This window comes from Protopterus annectens, chromosome 4.part0 (genome assembly GCF_019279795.1).
Source record: "Protopterus annectens isolate FY-2018-M chromosome 4.part0, PAN1.0, whole genome shotgun sequence".
NCBI classification, from domain to species: Eukaryota; Metazoa; Chordata; order Ceratodontiformes; family Protopteridae; genus Protopterus; species Protopterus annectens.
This window is the reverse complement of record NC_056733.1, coordinates 681,136,119-681,157,101: the sequence shown is the minus strand read 5'-3', so window position 1 is coordinate 681,157,101 and position 20,983 is coordinate 681,136,119. Positions and strand designations below refer to the sequence as shown.

Genomic DNA, 20,983 nt, shown 5'->3' with positions numbered 1-20,983 from the left:
CTACTGCAGACTTAAAATTTCTTTCTTGGAAAACAGCTTTCCTTTTAGCAATCACTTCAACTAGAAGGGTATCTGAATTACAGGCCCTTATGGCAGTGGAGCCTTTCATCATCTTTCATGCGGACAGGGTGTCCCTCAGAACCAATCCATCCTTCATGCCCAAGGTGGTATCCAGTGTGGCTCTTAATCAGTCCATTCATTTGCATACCTTCTTTCCCAATCCACAGAATAAAGGGGAATGGATACTGCATTCCTTAGATGTGCACAAACAACTTAGATTCTACTTGGGCAGGACTAAACCTCAAAGGAAATCTGAACAACTGCTGGTGGCATTTGCTGCAGGGGCAGAGGGGAAGGCTATTTCAAAGTGAACCATTTCTAAATGGATAAGCCATTGCATTCATTTCTGCTATAAGCACCATGGAAACCCTATCCCCCAGGGGATCAGACCTCACTCCACCAGGGCTGCATATACCTCTACAGCCTTTCTCAGAGGTGTCCCTGCCAGGGACATCCTAGAAGCTGCTACCTGAAGTTCTGTACATACTTTCACCAAGCATTATCATTTGCCAATTTTCTCTAAATCCAGAGCTGGCTTTGCCACTGCAGTCTTGCAGGGCCTTATAGCTGGCCCTAATGCTATCTAAATTTCTCCTCCCAACCATAGCTTTGGGAATCTACCCAAATGTAATGACTGCAACAGTGAAACACGAAGAACATAGTACAGTTGTGTACACTTACCATAAATGTAGATGTTTGAGTGTATTCACTGTTGCAGTCCTGGTTACCCTCCCTCCAGCCCCCTAACTTATTTTGACTATACCTCTACTTTCCTTTACTATGCTTAAAAGCCTTTTTGGTGTATTTGCTTTTTTGTTGGAGGTATATCTTTGTACTTCTATATTTAATTGCTTCCCATTAGGGGGGCACCTGACATCTGAGGAAAGAAAAACTGAGCATTTGCAGGATTCATGTTTTATACCCCTGACGACCTAACGTCATGGAAGAAGGGACAGCAACCGATGCAGGACCCAAGACTTTGTTAATCAGGCCGATTGAGGGCTACCTGCAAGCAGATAACCCAGATGTAATGACTGCAACAGTGAATACACTCGAACATCTATATTTATGGTAAGTGTACACAACTGTACTTTTCTTGTACTTCCAGGTAGGGGCTGATCATTACCAGTCCAGAGCCTTGCCTTTCAGACTCACCACAGCCCCCAAGGTATTCACTAAGTGCATGACAGTAGGTGCAGGTCATCTGCGATTCCAAGGGATTCTGGTCTTCCCATACTTAGATTATTTCAGAAAAAACAAGGAATGTATCACCACAGGTAGATGATAAAACAAAGTAAAATCTTTAATAAACAATCCACTGACGACTCAAAGACAGGACAAGCACTTTTGGCTTAATGCCCTTTTCAGATCCTAGTTATTGTGTCCTGAGTATCTTCATTTAAAATACTAACTTCCAATCAGTATACTGAATCTTGATCAAGCGATTCCTTTTAAAATCCGATAGGAAAATCCAGTTAAGAATAATAATCCATGCTGTTTCATGAATCAGCTAATCCCAAACTGTTAAAAACAGCATGCCTATTTTCTATCCAATAGAGTATTTACTCCATTAATTCCTACTCGTTACCATCCAATAAAAGTCTACATCTTCACAATAAGGTATCTCGCCAATAGGGTGCGAGCAAATGCTACACACCTCTTTTGTCGTCCTATCAGAAAACAACAGTATACCTTTCATGTTCAGAGAACAGCCTCCTAAAGCAACATTGCTAGAAAATGCAGAGGTTATATCAGCTGCAAATATTTTTCATCTGTGAGCATCTTACATTTCTTTTAAGATGATAATCCACTTTGTATGGTCAAACATATTGTTGCATAGACCGTAACTGTTACCATGTACAGACTCTAATCGATTCTTGCTTCCTCGTACATAAACTCTCTGCTGTTCTTTCTTTAAGCAGAGGCTAGGCAAGGGAATGGCAAGTCTTTTTATAATTAAAAGATGTGTATGTGTATCATTTACTGTTACTTATTAATATACAGAGCGTTATCTCTGCTCCAAATTAAGATCGAAGCATACTCAGTTGCTACCTCATCTCGCTAATAATGGACCGAGATGAACAGCGGGATTTTTCTTTAGCCAATTACACATTTTTCTTCTCTTACTGGATATTTTCCTCATTATGAGGAGTCCATTTTTGTAGTACAATTAATACATCCATTAGAAGACCAGATGCTAATAACTTCTTCGACTTTTAGTTGAGCTAATCACTCTACCCACCCAATCCAGAAGTCCAGATTCAGAAATGACTCCTAAGGCATCAGCTATCGGTATGTGATATTTATAACCGTTCTCCATTGGGACTAAAGCTAAGCTGAGGAGACTTTAAATTCTCTCTCTTGATGTACTGTTCTATTTTCTTTAGCCAATAATTTCATTAGCCTATGACAGGTTTTTCTTCTCTTGCTGGATATTTTCCTCATTATGAGGAGTCTGTTTTTGTAGTACAATTAATACATCCATTAGAAGGCCAGATACTAATAACTTCTTCCACTTTTAGTTGAGCTAATCGCTCTACCTACCCAATCCAGAAGTTCAGATTCATAAATGACTCCTAGCACATCGGCTAGTGATATCCAATATGTACAGCCGTTCTCCATTGAGACCAAAGCTAAGCTGAGGAGACTTTAAATTCTCTCTCTTGATGTATTGTTCTATTACTCGCATTCACTTACAAACTGAAGTAAGTCATAAAAAAAACATACCTATGGAACAGCTGGGGTAATCAGCTACTGTCCCATCTGACCAATGTTAAATCAGAAAAAACGACAAACATCTGTTTCAGCCAATAGGGGTTTAGCATTTTTATCCCGATGTCAAAGAAAGCTCCCAGCAAAATATGAAATCTGGATATAACATAATTCTTATGTCCATTGGTAGACATCTCTACCTTGTAATAGTTAATCTCCTTTCCTTTAAGAATGGTTTCAATGGAACTACACCATTCAACCCTGGCGGGCGATCAGCTCTTAAATTCATGATCCATTTGGCCTCCTCCACTTCTGTTTTATTAACTAAGTCTCCTTCTCTCAAAGTTGGTTCAATCTTAGAGATAACCATAAACTTAAAAAAATGTGTAATGTTATCTCTAACATGAGTGAATAAAGCGTTTCTATTTTATTTCTTATATCTGACTGATGCTTATAGATGCTTTCTTTTAGCATTCTGTTTGTCTTTCCTATGTAATAACTCAGACACTTGGTACAAGTAGCAATGTAGGCGACATTCATGCTATTGCAATTAGCATGTCCAAGGAATCTGTAACTTCTCCCATTACTGAGATGAATAAAATTATTGTTGGACTTTATTACTGCACAGGCCTTACAGGACCCACATCTACGTGAGCCCAGTACATGTGGAGATATTTTGTGCTGTGTTTGAGATCCTTGCCTATTAGTAGCAGTCTAAACTGTATATGCCCATCCCTTGAATGTGCTCAAATGTAAGACTGTGTAGCCCGTCCCTTGCATGTGCTCAAATGTAAGGCTTTGTGAGCATGCATATGCCTCCTGACCTATTTTGCACCCACAATAAGAAGGTATTCCTGCTACAGTGCTTTGTGCATTAATTCTAAGGAGGAAGAGCAGTGCTGCACCTGTGTGCATCCTCAGAGTGTCAGTGCACCTCCTCCCCATAACATATTTGCACTTGGTCTTTGACCCTACCTCTTACGTTTAGCAGTATAGAACAGAAGGTTGAGGATGTGAACTACCGAGGAGCTTCATCATATAGTATTAGATTGGAGTCCCACAGCCACTGGTTGCACACTGTGTGACTCAGAACAAGGCACTGAATGACATAGCGGTCCCAGGTCACCTCAGCAAGAAGCAATTATGCCTCATGAGTTTGACCCATTTAACATCTTTCCATCTGAATACCCACAGCTGCTTATAATTGTGGGCTACACAATGCCACTCTCCTTTGTTCCCTGTCGGATGTTCATACTTCTCTCCTAGTACTGTTTAAAGAGCTCAGTGTGTCATGGAACTGGGAGGTGCATAGTAAAGCTGTGCACAATTAATTGTCTTTTTGGAAGCCATGGATCCCTGATAGTGGAAGCACAAGTTTTTATTTTGAGTGTTATGATTGTCAGCATGATGAGTGATTTGCCTTTTGAGCTATGGATGGCTCACAGTACAGTCTTTGTTCCTTGCCTTTTGTGTACAGTTAATACACTTATTTATTAATGCAATTTGTGTGAACTGATCAAGTTCAGTAAACAGTAAAATATCTAATCTTTCTTTACAGAAGCTGTATTCAGTAGTACTGTAGTAGTAATAAAAAAAGAGTTTGTTGACCAACAACATTTATTATTTGACTTGACAATTAAAATCTTCACTGCACGAGTATTATTATTTCATTATAAGAAAGTGGGTGCAGACATTGTTGCAGAAGAATAAATCAGTTCATAAGATTGATTAAAGGTAATCAGAACATTATCCAGAAAGAGAGGACTTCCTGGGTTATAATTAATTTAATGAATATGAAATAAATAAATGTCACAAACATGGCTGTAATTAATTTAATGAATGCAAAATAAATAATCTCTCACACACTGGGTTGTAATTAATTTAATGAATGCAAAATAAATAATCTCACAAAGAACTAAGCACTGCAGAGAGAAATCACTTGTGCACATTGTTTTGCTTAGTTATTTTTCTTTCTACTTCTTTCGAAAACTTAAGCAGATGGTACAGAAAAATTTAACAGTGAGTCAATGTTAATGCTAAAGGAATTGGGCATAGATTAAAATGACATTGACACGTAAAACTGTGGATCAGCTTTGCAGCCGAAGTATGTAGTACTGACATTTTTCTCAATGTGTCATGGTATTAAACTGTTTATTTAATTTATACAAGCTTGTAATAGTGCATTTCATGCCAACAATCAGAGTCCAAACTGTTGGCTAAGAAAGATGTACTGAAAGACATACATGTCATTTATTTCATTTTCTTCCTCTTCATTTTAGGAATTAACAGAGGAGCATGATGAGAAAAAAAGGCAATATGACAGTTGTGCTGCAGGTCTGGAAAGCAGCCGATCCAAACTTGAGCAGGTACATTGTAGCTTGTATTTCTCCATTGCATCCTGTTATGTACTCATAGCTGTTCTTTAAAGTATAGAACTGATATATCTGCATATACTTGACATGCCATTGTTCAGTGGTCTGTCAAAGCCATGCAGTAAATTAAATGTGTAGTTAGTTATGGTGAATCTTCAAGAGCATCTAAACTTACAGAACTTCTGATCTGGAAATGTAATGGTATAGGCCAGCCACCTAAAACCTACTTTTTACATAGCTGTTTACCTTGAGGACCCACCTCACTGATGCCCTGGTAAGGTTCAGTCCCATACTATCTCAGTTTTTGCTCTTCCTTATTTCTTTTTCACATCAGGATGAATGATGATCAACTGTCTTACTTGAACTTGCATTAGTAAAATTTGTCCAAATTATTAAGGTCTTCACCAGAGCCATAGAAAGCTGTCAAACTATTTTCTTTCAAAGATAGCAACAAGTTAGTTGTTACATAATAATTTATTCCTATTGTAAAATACAATGTGATATTTATTTTGATGGCATATATGTATGGGTGTGCTGCCCAGAGTGCCAGTCTTCCATGCTACAGTTCTGATTTTCTCCATGGTTATGCTTAGGCATTTAGCCCCCTCCCGGTATCATGGCCTGATGGAGTAACTATAAGAACATGCTAGATGTTTTGCAATCTCTTTGACTAAAGGAAGGCTTCAGAGCTAAATAGAGTAATTCCAAGCCTGATCACTTATTCCCCAAAGTATGCCTTAGAAAACGTTCATAACTTTTTTCTATGATTACTTCCTCATTCCCATTGCATTTGTTATTTTGTGGGTTTATTCATATTGCTCATTCACTTGTACTTGAGCCACATTGTCTTATTTGCCAAACTTCTTTGGGGTTTTCTTGAACTTATGGAAAAATATAAATCAGTTCATTACCGACTATTTTGCCAACTGCAGTCCCATAAAGTTGCAGCACAATGACTGTACAATCTGCTGAATATTGGTTAGAAGATGTGCTATTCAAAACAAGATAGATTAGAGGCAGAAAACAAGTCTTTTTGCAAGAATGCGTGACCCTGCACCTCTGATATTATAACAACTTCAAGATTGCAAAGCTTCAGAGAAGAGGAAATTTGAAGTATTACCTGTTCCCTGACATTTTGTAATGACAGTGTTGTTATAAAGTCTGGAATATGTGGAGGCATCCAAAGATGCTTGCCACATCCCAACAAAAGCACTTTGTAATATTTTTGATGAGTCTAGGTATGAGTGGGGGCATTCTTTGTTTGATAACTCAAACTGTACCATACAGCAGCAGTCTCCAACCTTTTTTGCACCAAGGACCGGTTTCATGTAAGACAATTTTCCATGGACTGGCCATTGCGCATGCATAATAAAGTGCATAATATTTATTTATTTGTTTTGATATTTGTTTACCGGGGAGGCCCGACTGGTCTAGAAGTCCATTTTCAGCTGAGACCCAGGGAGAAAAGCTCCAAAGTACAATAAAAAGACAATTGTCAATAATTACTAAAAAAAAAAAAAAACAATTGTCAATAATTACTAAAAAAAAAAAAAAAAAATTGTCAATAATTACTAAAAAAAAAAAAAAAAAAAGGGTACCTTTAGCTCAACAGCATAACATTGATCTTGTATGGTTGAGAGGTACTGAAACCTAATGGCAATCTTATTAACTTTAAGTTTATAATATCAATATTTAAAATCTGTCCCCATTATTTGGCTCTGTCCAGCATACCTCTCAACTGTACAGACTTTCACAGAATGTCCAGATTTTTACCTCATATTTTTGGTTTATTTCTCTTAAAATTGTTGTTTTCTGGCACATCACTGACAGATTCATTGAGGTTTGAAGTCAGAAAATAATGACAGACAGTTGAGTTTCATACCCTTCAGAAAATTCATGCTAATGCAAAACCTGTATCTCTCTCTACGTTTTAAGTTTGTAAGAGCAGTACTTAAAAGTGTCCCTATTTTTGGGCCTTTGTCCCCCCATTATTTTTGTCTTTGCCCAGATTTTTTGATCTAAGAGGTTTAGAGGTTATGTGTCCAGATATATTGTGAGAGAGGTTGATTGGTATGGTCGAGAGCCAGGGATCACTGTCACTCTTCACTCCCTCTCACACACACACACACACACACACACACACACACACACACACACACACACACACACACACACACACACACACAGTCTGTTTCACATTCATGCACGCATTCACTCACACAAGATCATTCTCACTTTCTCTCAATCTCTCACACACAGTCTCTTTCGCTTTCATACACACATTCATTCACCAATGCAGACTGAAAAAAAATACACACACACACACACACACACACACACACACACACACACACACAAACACACACACTTCTACTTTCATGCATGCATTCACTCACACAAGCACACACAAACATACACACACATACTTTTTTCGGTTTCCTTGACTTTTATTTTACACTTGCTAAAAAGCAAAAGCACTGCTTAGCAAGTGTAAAATAACGGCTTGATCGATCTCACTGCTCACTGTGTCTCAAACACACACACACACACACACACACACACACACACACACACACACACACACACATTCTGCTTTCAGGCACGCATTCACTCACACACACGCACACAGATAAACACACTCATACACACATTAATTTTCTTGTTTCATTCAGTATCAGGTACCAAATGATCCACGGCCCGATACTGGTCTGCGGCCCAGTGGTTGGGGAACGCTGCTGTACAGTGAGCAATACACACTTCATTGCAGTGTAACTTATTCAACTGTGGTCAGCAAAGTATGATGATTATCAAGTAGACACTACATATTTATGCACTGTATTAGCAATAATTGATTAGGTTTAATTGAATCTTGTTAATTAAAAGATTAGGCAGTGTGACCTGCGATAAACTGTAGGAATAAAAAAGCTTTCCCTTAAGGTCCTATGATATCAGAGACAGTATATTAAGAGATACAAGTGAGTAGGAAAGCCTCCTATATGGGGGGCACATAGGGGCTTGCCCTTTCAAATTCTATTTTTTTTCTCTCGCTGAAGCTGACATATAGTGCATTGTCAATTTCTTTATTCATTGTTGCTATGCATCTCCTTCAGAAATTGACTACAGTTTTTGTAACCAAGAAAGACTTCCACATTTGTTTCTTTCTTATTCTTTCTTGCTAGTGATGGCAAGAAGCCTGCTAATAGGAAATAATAATATAAGCAAATGGAAAGAGTTTTCTAGTCAGTGCGAATTTGGCTTCTTTGTGTTAGTTTTGATTCTTGGGGTCTAAAGCTTTTCCAGTTTTCTAGTTTTCCTATTGTTCTCACTATGACTACTTTTTAATGGACTTGTAGGAAATCAGTGTTTATCTGACCCTTTTCTCCAATGCCATGATTCTTCTTCTTTGCTTGTGAATTGTGAAATATGCATGTTTTTGTATCTCTAAACATTACAGAGTACAGCGCACTTAAGCTCTGAAGGAGTTGTCTTGTCCTGTGTAAAAGAACTCTGTCAGCACAATCACAGCACAGACCTTTAGATAGGTGTTAATGAAGTGAAAAAACACTAAGCTAAGTAAATCTAACACTGCAGAAACCTCTTTTGGGGGCTTCAGTCATTTAAAAAATAATGAAGTGCTATGCATTGACATGAAGCAGAGTTCCTCCCTAACCTAATATAAGTGCAACTTGGACAATTGGATGGGAAAACGGAAATTCATCCCTGGTTTGGCACCTCTGTCTCTAATGCAAACAGGTAACCTGAAAAGTGTTCATCTCCCAGGTATATTAAGAGATACAAGAGTGTGAGTAGGAAAGCCTCCTATATGGGGGGCACATAGGGGCTTGCCCTTTCAAATTCTATTTTTTTTCTCTCGCTGAAGCTGACATATAGTGCATTGTCAATTTCTTTATTCATTGTTGCTATGCATCTCCTTCAGAAAAAACTTCTTTCCTTCAGCCTCGCTCGCCTCTGGAACTCCTTACCACCAAACATCCGCACCACCTCTAACCACTCTACCTTCAAGAAGTCTCTTTTCTTACACCTAGCATCACAGTGGGAATGCTCTTGCTCCCACCCCACATAACTAACTCTACTTAATGTCCTTTAATATCACATCCTACTTTTAGCTACTATGCTTGTTCTCTAATTCGTATTAATGTTTTGCATTTGTTCTATTGCTAGCATGTTTTTTTTTTTCTCTCAATGTATTAATTGTTATGACTGCTATTATATATCTGATTAGTTTCACTTTATTCTGCCTACATTGTATTAATAACTTTCTGTCCCTAGACTGTCTCTGTCGAATATTATATGTACTTTTGTTTTTTTTGGAGCTTTTCTCCCCAGGACTCCATTGAAAACGGGTTCTTTAAGGCCCAAAGGACTATCCTGGTAAACCAACTGCAATAAATAAATAAATAAATGTTGTACAACTCCCTGTAAATGAATAAATCACTAATTAGGATACTTCAGGTTTCACAGTGAACTGACTTAATTGTTACAACTGAGAACAGACTTCAAGGTCAGTGGCTACCACTCTGATTGTTCTTCTTTGCCCAGTAGGTTCATAGGTAAATAGGTGTTTACCAGGCTAATGACCAAAAGGGCCTTTTTAAGCATAGTCATGCATCCCAAATTTCTGACAAGTTCTGATACCCCTGATACGTGTAAGCATGGGCCTGGGAGATGAACACTTTTCAGGTTACCTGTTTGCATTAGAGACAGAGGTGCCAAACCAGGGATGAATTTCCGTTTTCCCATCCAATTGTCCAAGTTGCACTTAGGTTAGGGAGGAACTCTGCTTCATGTGGTTGGGGAGCCTGCAATGGCAGATTTAGGCTTTGGCGCAGGGGTGCACGCCTCCCCCTTTTGCTGCCTTGACTTAGGGGCAGTAAAAGCATTGCACAAATTAAAAAAAAAAAAAAACTTAGCAAATGTTGAAACAAGAAAAATGTACCGCAGCCGCCAAAGTGAAACATTGGCAGTATATTTTCAGACTTTGCCGCTTCTGTCGAGAGGAGGAGTTCAGCGATATGGAAAGAGAAGACAGCTGGGCCTCTTCTGGGAAGTTCTGCTGACTTGTCATGCGAGTGCAGTGCAACAGCTACTGGTCAATGTTCAGTCTGCAAAAGAAAGTAAACTAAGTGACATTATCGAGCTACAGACTTCTAAAGTTTGGAGACATTCCTGGAGAAACGTGTCACTCAAGGGCACCGGAACCAAGTTATGAACTGTGCCCCCAGCTCCTGGCTCAGATTTCTTTTTTTTAAATAAATTTGCAAGTGTGGCGACTGTAAGGGAATGCTTGCGTATATGTTGCGTGTGTGTGAGTGCATGTGTATATGCGAGTGTGCATGAGTGCGTGTATGCGAGTGTGTATGTAAGTGTAATATGTGCATGTGCGAGAGTGCGTGAGTGCTAGTGTATGATTACATGTATATGACTGTGCGTGAGTGCATGTGTATATATATGAGTGTCAGCGAGTGCTTGTATGCTAGTATCTGTGAGTACATATCAGCATGTATGAGTGTGTATAGGGTTCAGAATAAGACTCCTACAGAAGGAGGTTGCTTCAGAGAACATTATATCTGAAGTAGGCAGACTTCATTTGTCTGCAACCTGTGGGTATCGGATCCGACTTCGGATCCGAGCCGGCATTTCAAAAGCTTAGGATCCGAGCTCCTAGCTCCTCCCTCTACCCATAATCCCCTGCCAAGCCCTGACTGACCTCAGATTTTGTTTGCCGCGTTTCATGTAGCAACGGACTCCTTGAGCTCCTGGCAGTTTAAATTGTGAAGATACGTTTCGACTAAAAAATCTTTAAATTTTACTCTTTACTCAGTTTGAGTGTGTGCGTTAGGCTTTCCTCTCTTTACCTTAGTAGTTTTTTTCTCGGGTTTGCGTAGTTTTGGTGTGTTTGTGTCAACTGTGTGTGTTAGGCCTAGGGATTAGTATGGCAGAAAACCCTAAGGCAATTTTCTCAAAATGTACCAAGTGTGGCCACAAGCTATCCCCAGCTGATGGCCACACTCAGTGCATTAAATGCTTGGGGGTTGAACACCTGTCATCTGGTTGTACCATATGTGCAGGGTTCAACCCTCGAGCTTTAAGGGAGCGGAGGTCGAAGCTTGTTCTGGCGGGACTTCTCCCTCCAGATGCGGCTTCGGCCTCTGCCCCTGCTAGCCAGCAGCCTTCTTTGAGTGCTGCGGTCCCCCCTACCTCGGCAGGGACTCAACCTCCCACCAAAAAGCCGGAGGAGAGGGAGACCATTAGGGAGAAAGAGAGACAGAAGGAGAGACACAAGGATAGGCACCACAAACGGAGGGCCAAGACCTCAAGCTCGGCCCCTCCGTCTAAGCGGGCCTCTCCTGTGTCTTCTAGATCTCCTCCTCCTCGGCTCCACTCCCCTCGGTTCTCTTCTGGACCCGAGGAGGCTAGCCCTTCAGTGAGGTCTCCGAGGTGGCTCTCTAGGTCCGCTTCGGTGGCCTCATCTAGATCCACATTCTCTATGTCAGAGGCAGACATGGACCGGATGATGAGGCGTTTCATCCAGGCCCAGATGCAAATGGGAGTGCTCTTAGCCCCCCCCCAACCGGGAGGGGCTTCGACCCCATTTTTCACCCCATTGGCTCCTTCTCCAACCCGTCTCCCGGGTTCGGAGCCGGGCAGAGTTGGATCCGGGGGTGGTTCGGATCCGATTGGTCGGCGCACCTCGAATCCGATCCATCCCTTGAGTGCTTCTGGTACTTCGGACCTGACCTCTCGGAGCCGAGGGCCTAGCCTCGGATCCGAGGGAGCTGGTGTGTCTTCGGCTCCGTCTAGGTCGGAGCGCACCGGTCTCTCGGATCCGACGGTCTCGGCTCCGGCTTCGATCCGTGCATTGGATCCGAGTGGGGGTCGGCTCTCGGGGCTTAGAGAGACCGGCTCTCCCTCGGCTTTCGACATAGTGGAAAGGGCACTGTTGAGGACTACCGGACCCCCGGTCCCTGCCGCGGCTCCACCCCGTACTCCCTTGCAGCTGGGCCAGGCTCCCATCAGCCGGTCCCAGGGACAGCCCGCCTCAATGTCCCAAGTAGTTCCTTTGGAACATCTGGCTGCTGAAGAGGACTCCTCGGACACTCCCCCCGAGGAAGTGCCTCGGAAGTGTAAGTGTAAAAGGAGACATGTGGACTCCCCTGAGTCCATTACCGAAGACACAGACTTGGATGAAGGGGAGGGCTCCCCAAGGTCACCCCCGGAGGACGTCTCCTTTGGAGACATTATGGAGATGCTTAGAATCGGGGGGGGGGTGGTCTGCCCCCAAGGCCTCCTCAGACGAGTCTGTGTTCTTGGAGGCATTCGAGGCGGGCCCATCTACCTCTTGGGTGTCCCCTCCTGCCGATCCTCTGGTGGACCTTATTTCCACCAGAGCATGGAAGGAACCGGACACCGTTGAGCCTATCCCCAAGCGTCCGGATCGAATCCTGGGCCCACCGGCGGACCGCACTCATTGGAGCAAGGGCCCCCCGGTAAATGCTATGATGATGGCCGCAGCCACAAAGAGGGAATTAGCCCAGGAAAGTCCCTCTATGCATCCTCCGAGCAAAGAGTCCCGCTCGATGGATCGCATTGGGAAGCGAGCTTTTAGTTCAGCAACCTTCTCTTTGAGAGCGCTGAACTACATGGCACATGTCATCAGGATTCAGCGGGACCTGATTAAAGAGTACGCAGCATCTCCCCCAGAGTCCATGTCGGCGGAGGACAAGCACGTGTACTTCACCCGTATGGCCACTCTCAGATCAGTTTCTAATACTTCTATGCGGCTACTTTCTCACGCAACTGAGGGAGCCGCTGGAGCTAGTGGAGCGGGCCTCGTCATGAGACGTCAGGCCTGGCTCCGCCGCTGTGACTTTGCAGAGCCCTTCAAAGTGACCTTCGCAAATGCCCCCTTTGATGGTTCTGCCCTGTTTGGCAAAACCATTCGCGAAACGTTAGTCCAGAGCGAGAAGGACGGGAAGACGCTGTCTGCCGTCGGAGTCCACTTCTCAGCTCCCCAGAGGTCCTTCTCGAAGAACCAAAAGGGACAGAAGAAGATGTGGTTCCGGAAGTCGCAGCAATCCCAACCTGCTCCGGATAACCAGTCCTTCCGTGGCAGAGGAGGACAGGGAGGTCGCCGTCCTAGAGGCAGAGGGGCTCCTAGGAACTTTGGGTCCAGAGAACCTTTCTCTGACAGACCCACGCAACAGCCCTGAAGGGTTGCCCGGCTGTCCGTCTCTGGAGGCAGTCGGGGGGCGTTTTTCGAGGCACCTGACATCTTGGGAGTCAATCACGTCAGACCGTTGGGTGCTTCATGTGATATCCAGAGGTTTTGCCATTCCCCTGAACAAAATCCCCAGATCCCGAAGCCTCCCCAATGTACCACCCGACCAAAGGGAGGCAGCAGCTGCCGAAATCGAGCAGCTGTTAGGAAAAAGAGCCATCCAGCGCATCCCCCGAGATCAGACCGGATCAGGGTTTTACTCCAGGTTCTTCTTGGTGCCAAAGAAAACGGGGGACTTAAGACCGATCTTAAACCTTTCCCTGCTGAACCTGTCTGTAACCAAGCAAAAGTTCCAAATGGTCACTCTACAATCTATACTCCCCCTTTTGCAGGAGAACGATTGGATGTGCTCTATCGACCTCAAGGACGCGTACTACCACATTCGGATGGACAGATGGTCCAGGAGGTTCCTTCACTTCCGGCTGGGAGCCAGCCACTACCAGTTCAGGGTCCTTCCCTTTGGTCTCACCTCTGCCCCCAGGGTGTTCACCAAGGTATTAGCAGTGGTAGCGGCCCACCTGAGACTCCAGGGAATACAGGTCTTCCCGTACCTGGACGACTGGCTCCTCATGGCTTCATCAAGGCATCTACTGTGCTCAGCCAGGGACTATATCCTCCTTATAGCCCCGAGGCTGGGCATCACCATAAACATGGAAAAATCTTTACTGCATCCCACACAACTTATAGATTTCATAGGAGGAAGGTTAGACACAAGGTCAATGTGGGCCTTTCTCACTCCAGATCGACTGTCCAGCCTGAGGTGTCATATCACAGCAGTCCTGCAACCGTTTCCGACGGCGGCTTTGGTCCTGAGGGCCCTGGGTTCAATGGCAGCTGCTATTCCGCTTCTTCTCCATGCTCGCTTACACATGCGGGTTCTTCAATGGACCCTACAGGTCCAGTGGTCTCCGCTGTACTCTTCTCTCAACAGCCCGATAGCTATCAGCAAGGCATGCAGGGACTCCCTGTTTTGGTGGCTCCAGTCACCTGAGTTCCTAACAGGAAGACCCTTTTGTGCAGCATTCCCCCTAACCACAGTGACCACGGACGCTTCTCGCCTCGGGTGGGGGGGGGGCATTCTGCGGGCAAGGTTGTCCAAGGCACGTGGAACAGTTCAGAGACCTCGTTGCATATAAATGTCCTGGAGATGAGGGCGGTGCTCTTAGCGTTGCAAGCACTTCACAGCCTTCTCCCTGCAGGGACTATTGCGATCCAGACGGACAATATGTCGGTAGTCTGGTACATCAACAAGCAGGGGGGAACCAGGTCCTATCCCCTTTGTCGAGAGGCCATGAGAGTCTGGGAATGGGCAATCTCCACCAAACGCTTTCTTGTAGCAACGCACATTCCGGGAAGGTCCAACATCCTTGCGGACAAGCTCAGTCGCACCATTCTTTCTCCTCACGAATGGTCTCTCAATCCTCTGGTAGCGAAGAAGATTTTTGCCGTCTGGGGGCAACCCTGTTGCGATCTTTTTGCTTCTCACTCAAACGCCAAATGCGACAGTTTCTTTGCTCTGCTTCCCCCACCTGGGGAATCCCCGAGAGACTCACTGGCGCATGCTTGGCCTCCCGGTTTCCTTTATGCTTATCCTCCACTACCTCTAATGCAGAGGCTCTTGCAGAAAGCCAACAGTTTGGGGAGCAGAATGATTCTCATTGCCCCGTTCTGGCCTCGTCAGCCTTGGTTCCCTTATGTATGGTCTCACAAAGTGAATCCGCCCTGGATTCTAGATCTGATCCCGGATCTTCTTTCCCATCCTCAAGGGCTCCCGATTCCGAATCTACACACCTTGAGATTGGCAGCCTGGCTGCTCCAGTTCCATCCTTGATTAGGACTCCCGGTATCTCGTCACCAGTCAAGGCCATTTTAGTGGCGGCTCATAAACCTTCCACTAGGAAGGTTTACCGGAGCAAATGGAAAAGGTTTTCTATTTGGGCGACTCAGAACGATATTGATCCTTTTTCTGCACCTATGTCTGCGGTACTGGACTTCTTAACCGACCTCTTTCATCAGGGGGCCAGTTCTTCCACGGTAAAGGTACAAATGGCAGCGATTTCCCATTTTCATGTGGGCCATGAGTCAGCTCCCCTCATGACTGCAAAACTTTGTAAGACCTTTCTTAAAGGAGTTTTTCTGTTGAGGCCCCCGGTCAAAGAAGCTGTGCCACCTTGGGACCTATCTTTAGTCCTACAGGCCCTTACTGCTCCTCCCTTTGAGCCTGCAGCTTCTGTAGATCTAAAGTACCTTTCCTGGAAAACTGCCTTCTTGGTAGCCATCACCTCAGCCAGAAGAGTGTCAGAACTCCAGGCTCTATGCGTCAAACCGCCTTACCTCTCCTTTTTTCCCGATAGGGTGTTCCTCAGGACCAATCCTTCTTTTCTTCCAAAAGTTTCTTCGGAATCTAATATTAACCAATCAATCAACTTACCTGTTTTCCCCAACTATAAAAACAAAGGAGAGTATAAGCTGCATTCTTTAGATGTTCACAGACAATTGCGCTTCTACATTCACAGAATGGCTGGTCATAGACAATCAGATCAACTGTTCGTCTCCTTTGCTAAATTTGCTTTGGGTAAAGCAGTCTCCAAAGTTACTCTGTCGAGATGGATTGCTAATTGTATTTTGCAGGCTTATGACACTTCAGGTAGGCCTGCTCCTCAGAGGATTACAGCTCACTCTACTAGAGCAGTTTCCACTTCAGCTGCTTTTAAATCCCCGAGTGCCATTGGATGATATCTGTGCAGCGGCCACTTGGGCCTCGTCTCATACCGTCATTTCTCATTATAAGGTGGATGTTGTTTCCAGGGGGAGAGCATCCTTTGGCTCTGCGGTGCTCCGGAACATCCTTCCATGACGGCCGCCCAAGATTTAGGTAGCTGGGGACTCTGTTCCCCAGGTTGCAGACAAATGAAGTCTGCCTACTTCAAATTTAGAAGTTATGTACTCACCATAACGTTCCATCTGAGTAGGTGACTTCATTTGGATGCAACCATCCCCCCTTCCATCCCCCTGACCTATATAGAGTAGAGTTTATTCCTGTGTTCAGGTATTTATACTAGTATTCACTAGGCAAACTCAATCTGAGGTCAGTCAGGGCTTGGCAGGGGATTATGGGTAGAGGGAGGAGCTAGGAGCTTGGATCCTAAGCTTTTGAAATGCCGGCTCGGATCCGAAGTCGGATCCGATACCTACAGGTTGCATCCAAATGAAGTCACCTACTCAGATGGAACGTTATGGTGAGTACATAACTTCTAATTAACTCTATACATACCTCTCAACTTTACAGCTTTTTGCAGAATGTCCAGATTTTTGCCTCATATTTTTTGGTTTGCTTTCCTGTAAAAATTTGTGGTTTTCTGGCAAATCATCTAAGGATTGAAATCCTTAAATGAGGCCATGCATTAAAGTTCAGATTACATTTCCTTTGGAAAATGCATGCTAACACAAAGCCTGTTATTCTATTAACTTTTTTTAAGTTTTAAAATCTGTCCCTACTTTTGGCCCTTTGTCCCACCATTATTTTAGGCTATAACTAGACTTCTTGTGCTAAGAGGCTGAGAGATATTCACAGCTATTCAGGGAAGATTATTCATTTTATTGCGATATCCCTTTTTCATTTAAAAGTAAAGCTGGCAATGTAAACACACAGCAAATATTACTCAACAATTATTTATTTTGTTTTTGTTTACTGGGATGTCTGACTGGGTAATACCTATTTTCATTGGAAGCCCAGGCAGAAAAGATCCATTTGCTTACATTGTTGTGTACTAAGTTCCAGTTAAGCGGAGAGTAGTTACATTTCTATTTACATTTATACACAAACAATAGTTATATTTATACCTTCCAAGACTTTACAGAGGTGGAAGTTACTAAAGAGCCTGGGTACAACTTAGTAGATTGTACAGGCAGCAGTTATGTATAAAAAATGTTTTGTCATTTTAGTGAGAGTTTGAGAGTATTCTGTTTAAGAAGTATATTTGGAGAGTATCATACAATGAACACAAGTCTCAACCTTGAGATGACCATGTATAGGACCAGGACTGGTGAGGATGTTATTTAAGCAATAGTTTAAAACTATTGAGTTTGTTGTAGAGTTTTATTTGTATCGGGATACTAATCCCGAGTTTAGCAATGTATTGGAAGTAGAGCGAGTCTCCTGCAACATTATTTGACTTATTTGTAAGTAATATGAATGTTTTTACTAGAATGGAGGTCCTTTGCTGGACAGTAGGGCGGTAATACGTTTGGTAGAGCAGGGCATTTTTCTGGATGATAAATGAATGTGTGTGCTTTAGTTAGTTGGGAGTATGTTAGGTAGTTGTGCAGTTCAAAACATTTTCATTGCTTTAAGCTATGACAACGGTGGGTTCTGTGAGGGAAATTGACAGTAAATTTTGCTATTGTATGGTAGCAGGAGGCATTTCTGTGCAAATTCATCCTGTCAAGAAAGCAGCTCTTTTTTATTGTGAAGCAGCAATTTCAAATTTTTATTATATACCAGTGCATGGGACGTGTAGTGGTTTTGACAAAAAAACAATATTTTGGAGTGCTTAGTGCTGCTCAGGTGACACATTTTTATTTGAGTAATTGTTAATAAATATTTTATATCTCAAAGATCATTGCTCATAATTCTTAGCTAGTAGAAGCTATTCACATAGTTTGTTTTATTTTAAATAAATGTGTCTTTGCCTGTGTCTTAAGTGATAATTCAATAAAGATGTTGGTCACCAAAGCAGGCTGGTAATTTGCGTCAGATGCAGGTGAGAGACTCTGCTGTGACCAAGCTGATTCTGCAGACCGCTATCCTTTTTCCCTAGATCTCGCTGTGTGGCAAATACAGCTACTGTGCACTGGGGTTAGTGGGCAAGGGTGAACCACTTTTGTTGGTGTTGCAAGAAGGGGCAGGGAAAGTGCCCCTGCGTAACCACAGTGTCGTGCCCATCCATGAGGAAGCTATTGCTACCATTAAAAAATGTGTTATCCTTAATTTTCCTGACAAAAAAACCCAGAAAACTAAACTTATAGCTTCTCCCACCTCATTTTTACCGGTCAGGAGTAGTTTATTAAGTCTGGCTCAGGGTCTTATACAGGCTATCGACCTTTCTTATAAAGTCGTTCCTGGTAAACAAAAAGTGATTCCTCTTTTCCTGAAGAGATTCAAAAAAATTAAATCCAGAAAGGAATGTGATGGAACAGATAGTTTTCCCCTCAAAATTCTGATTCAGACTCTGTGGAGAGCATTTATTTATTTAATTTATTTATTTATTGACATTTGTTAACTGGGTTAGTCTAGCTGGGCTTTTGGCCCATTTTCAGTGGTGAGCAGAGGAGAAAAGCTCCAATACAGACAGTTTACAAAATAAAAATAACATTTACAGTAATATATGATAAGAAATTGAGTTATACAATATCATAAAAATACAAAGCAAAGAATGCACACACTTGTAGTTGAATCAGTCCTGTGTTAACAGAGTAGAGATTATTTACATATTTACAAACATGAGTTTGATCCATCAGATATGATGTATAAATCAGAAAGAGGTATCATCCAGTATAGGAATTGCTATTGTTGTGAGGGGCAGTTACTGAGCAGGGTACACCAAGAGTGGAGAGGAAGGGGTCAAGTTGGGGCTTTATAAGAACAGATTTTGGAGCTAAGTAAATGGAGTTTGAGTTTTTCCTTAAAGTGGGCTGGGTGAATAGTGGAGCATATGTCTCTAAGAACTATGTTCCAAGTCTGGGCTATGGAGTATTTGTATCAGAATTTGCGTACTGCTTTTTTTGGTTGGTAGGTAAGTAGTAGTTGCTGATTTGAGGTACGGAGAGTACGAGAATGAGTGTAGGTAAAAATGAAGGAAGAGACAGCAGGACAAGATGACGGTTTGTAGAGAATAAAGTGCAACATTTGAAGTTGTGATAGCAACAGTAAGTGAGGGAATTCCAGCCAGTTAAGGGATGTAAGGGCTGGCGCATATTACCTGAATCTCCCTATTAATGATTCTTTTTCTCTGAGACTATTTCTAGAATGTACAAGTGTATTCCGTGGGAGAACACTGAGTTTTCTCAGTCCCCCTGAAAATACTGTCAGTCATACAGAAGGAATTTCCAGAACCTTCACCCATTTCCCCAGTTCTGTCACCTCTGGAGGAAGTATGTGTTACTGCCTGCAATTTGCCAGAAACTCAGCCTACTGCCCCTAAAAAGGCAAATAAAATGTATAAAGTTCCTCACTCTTTTAAGTTTTTATACTGTCTTCCCAAACATGACCCAGCAGCTATAGTTTTAGTTAATCCAGCTGCTGCCAAACATTTTAACTCCAATCCTTCCCCTTTTGACAGGGAGGGTAAATCAGTTTTTAAGTTTAGGGAAAAGTGTTTGCTTCTGCAGCTTTCATTTTTATTATTTTGAGTTGTCAGTCTCATATGTTAAAGTTTATTGTGGCTAACAGTGAAAATATGAGGAATGTTTTATCCGCAGTTCCTCCCTGCAAGGAAAAATCTGCTTTGTGTAGTTTGGCTTCTTTCATTTTTTCAGGTCAGTAGTCATTTAAAGTGTGTTTATGACTGTAGATACTACATCCAGTGAGGTTGCCACTGGTACTGTGCTGAACAGGTTTGTCTGGCTTTATTCTCAGAACCTTCTAGAGGATGTAAAACTGAGCTCTTAAATTCACCTTTGAATAGAGATATTGTTCCCACTGGTGCAAAGGTTATCAAAAATGTGATGAGAGCATTAAACTGATATACAGGAAATTTCTCAGATTTTTTTTTATGCCTCCCTCTAAATTTTCCATTTTGCTCCCTTGTCCAACTGGGCAAGAAACAGTGTCAGCAATACGTTGGTAAGCAGGCATTAGAAACTCAATGGTGGGTAGGTTTCCTAAAAGAAAGCAGGAACCCCCCAGAAAAAAACAATGAAAAAAGTCAGAATCTGTATGTAAGGGGCCTTGTCCCACCTCCTACCCTGGCAGTCACTTATCTCTTCCAGAAAGTCAGATTCTCCATTTCTCTCTCTTTGGAGCAGGTTGTTTCAGACAAATGGGTTCTGAGACTGACTCAGTGGGAAGAGATCCCTCCAGTGCAGGGAATTATTCGACATCCCCAGACCAAACCCCTCTGTTCCATCCTGTCCTACAGCACATGCTTTATCAGGAGGGGGGTAATAGAAGTAGTTTATTTTTCCCAGTGGGGAAAGCGTGTGTCAGTTTAGACAGCAGTCATCTTGCGGCTGTACCTACCCCCTCATATTTTAGTTACCAAACTCACCAAAGTGCAATCACAATGCTATTCACAGCAGAGTGGGCCTGTGTATTCATGTTGTTTACAGTATATCATTAAGTACAGTTCTGAAGCAATAATATGTTCTGAAGCATGCTGTTTCCTTCTTCACAGTATACTTTGTTTACAACATTTCTGAGTGGATGACTGCTTTTGACTCCATAGTGAACCATTCATACTAATAGAAACCAATGCCTCATTTCACACCTGATGCACAACTGGAATACTGCTCTTTTGCTCATACCTCCCTTTACAATATG

At 42.7% G+C, this 20,983-nt stretch overlaps 1 protein-coding gene across 1 annotated transcript in view; it reads left to right on the top strand.

Annotated features, from left to right (window-relative positions):
* IFT81 (intraflagellar transport 81) overlaps positions 1–20,983 on the top strand; it is a 2,787,102-nt gene that overhangs the window by 2,238,306 nt on the left and 527,813 nt on the right. The window contains exon 15 of the mRNA XM_044068648.1: positions 5,052–5,138. Coding sequence (XP_043924583.1) covers positions 5,052–5,138 — 87 coding nt within the window. The remainder of the gene's footprint in view (positions 1–5,051; positions 5,139–20,983) is intronic.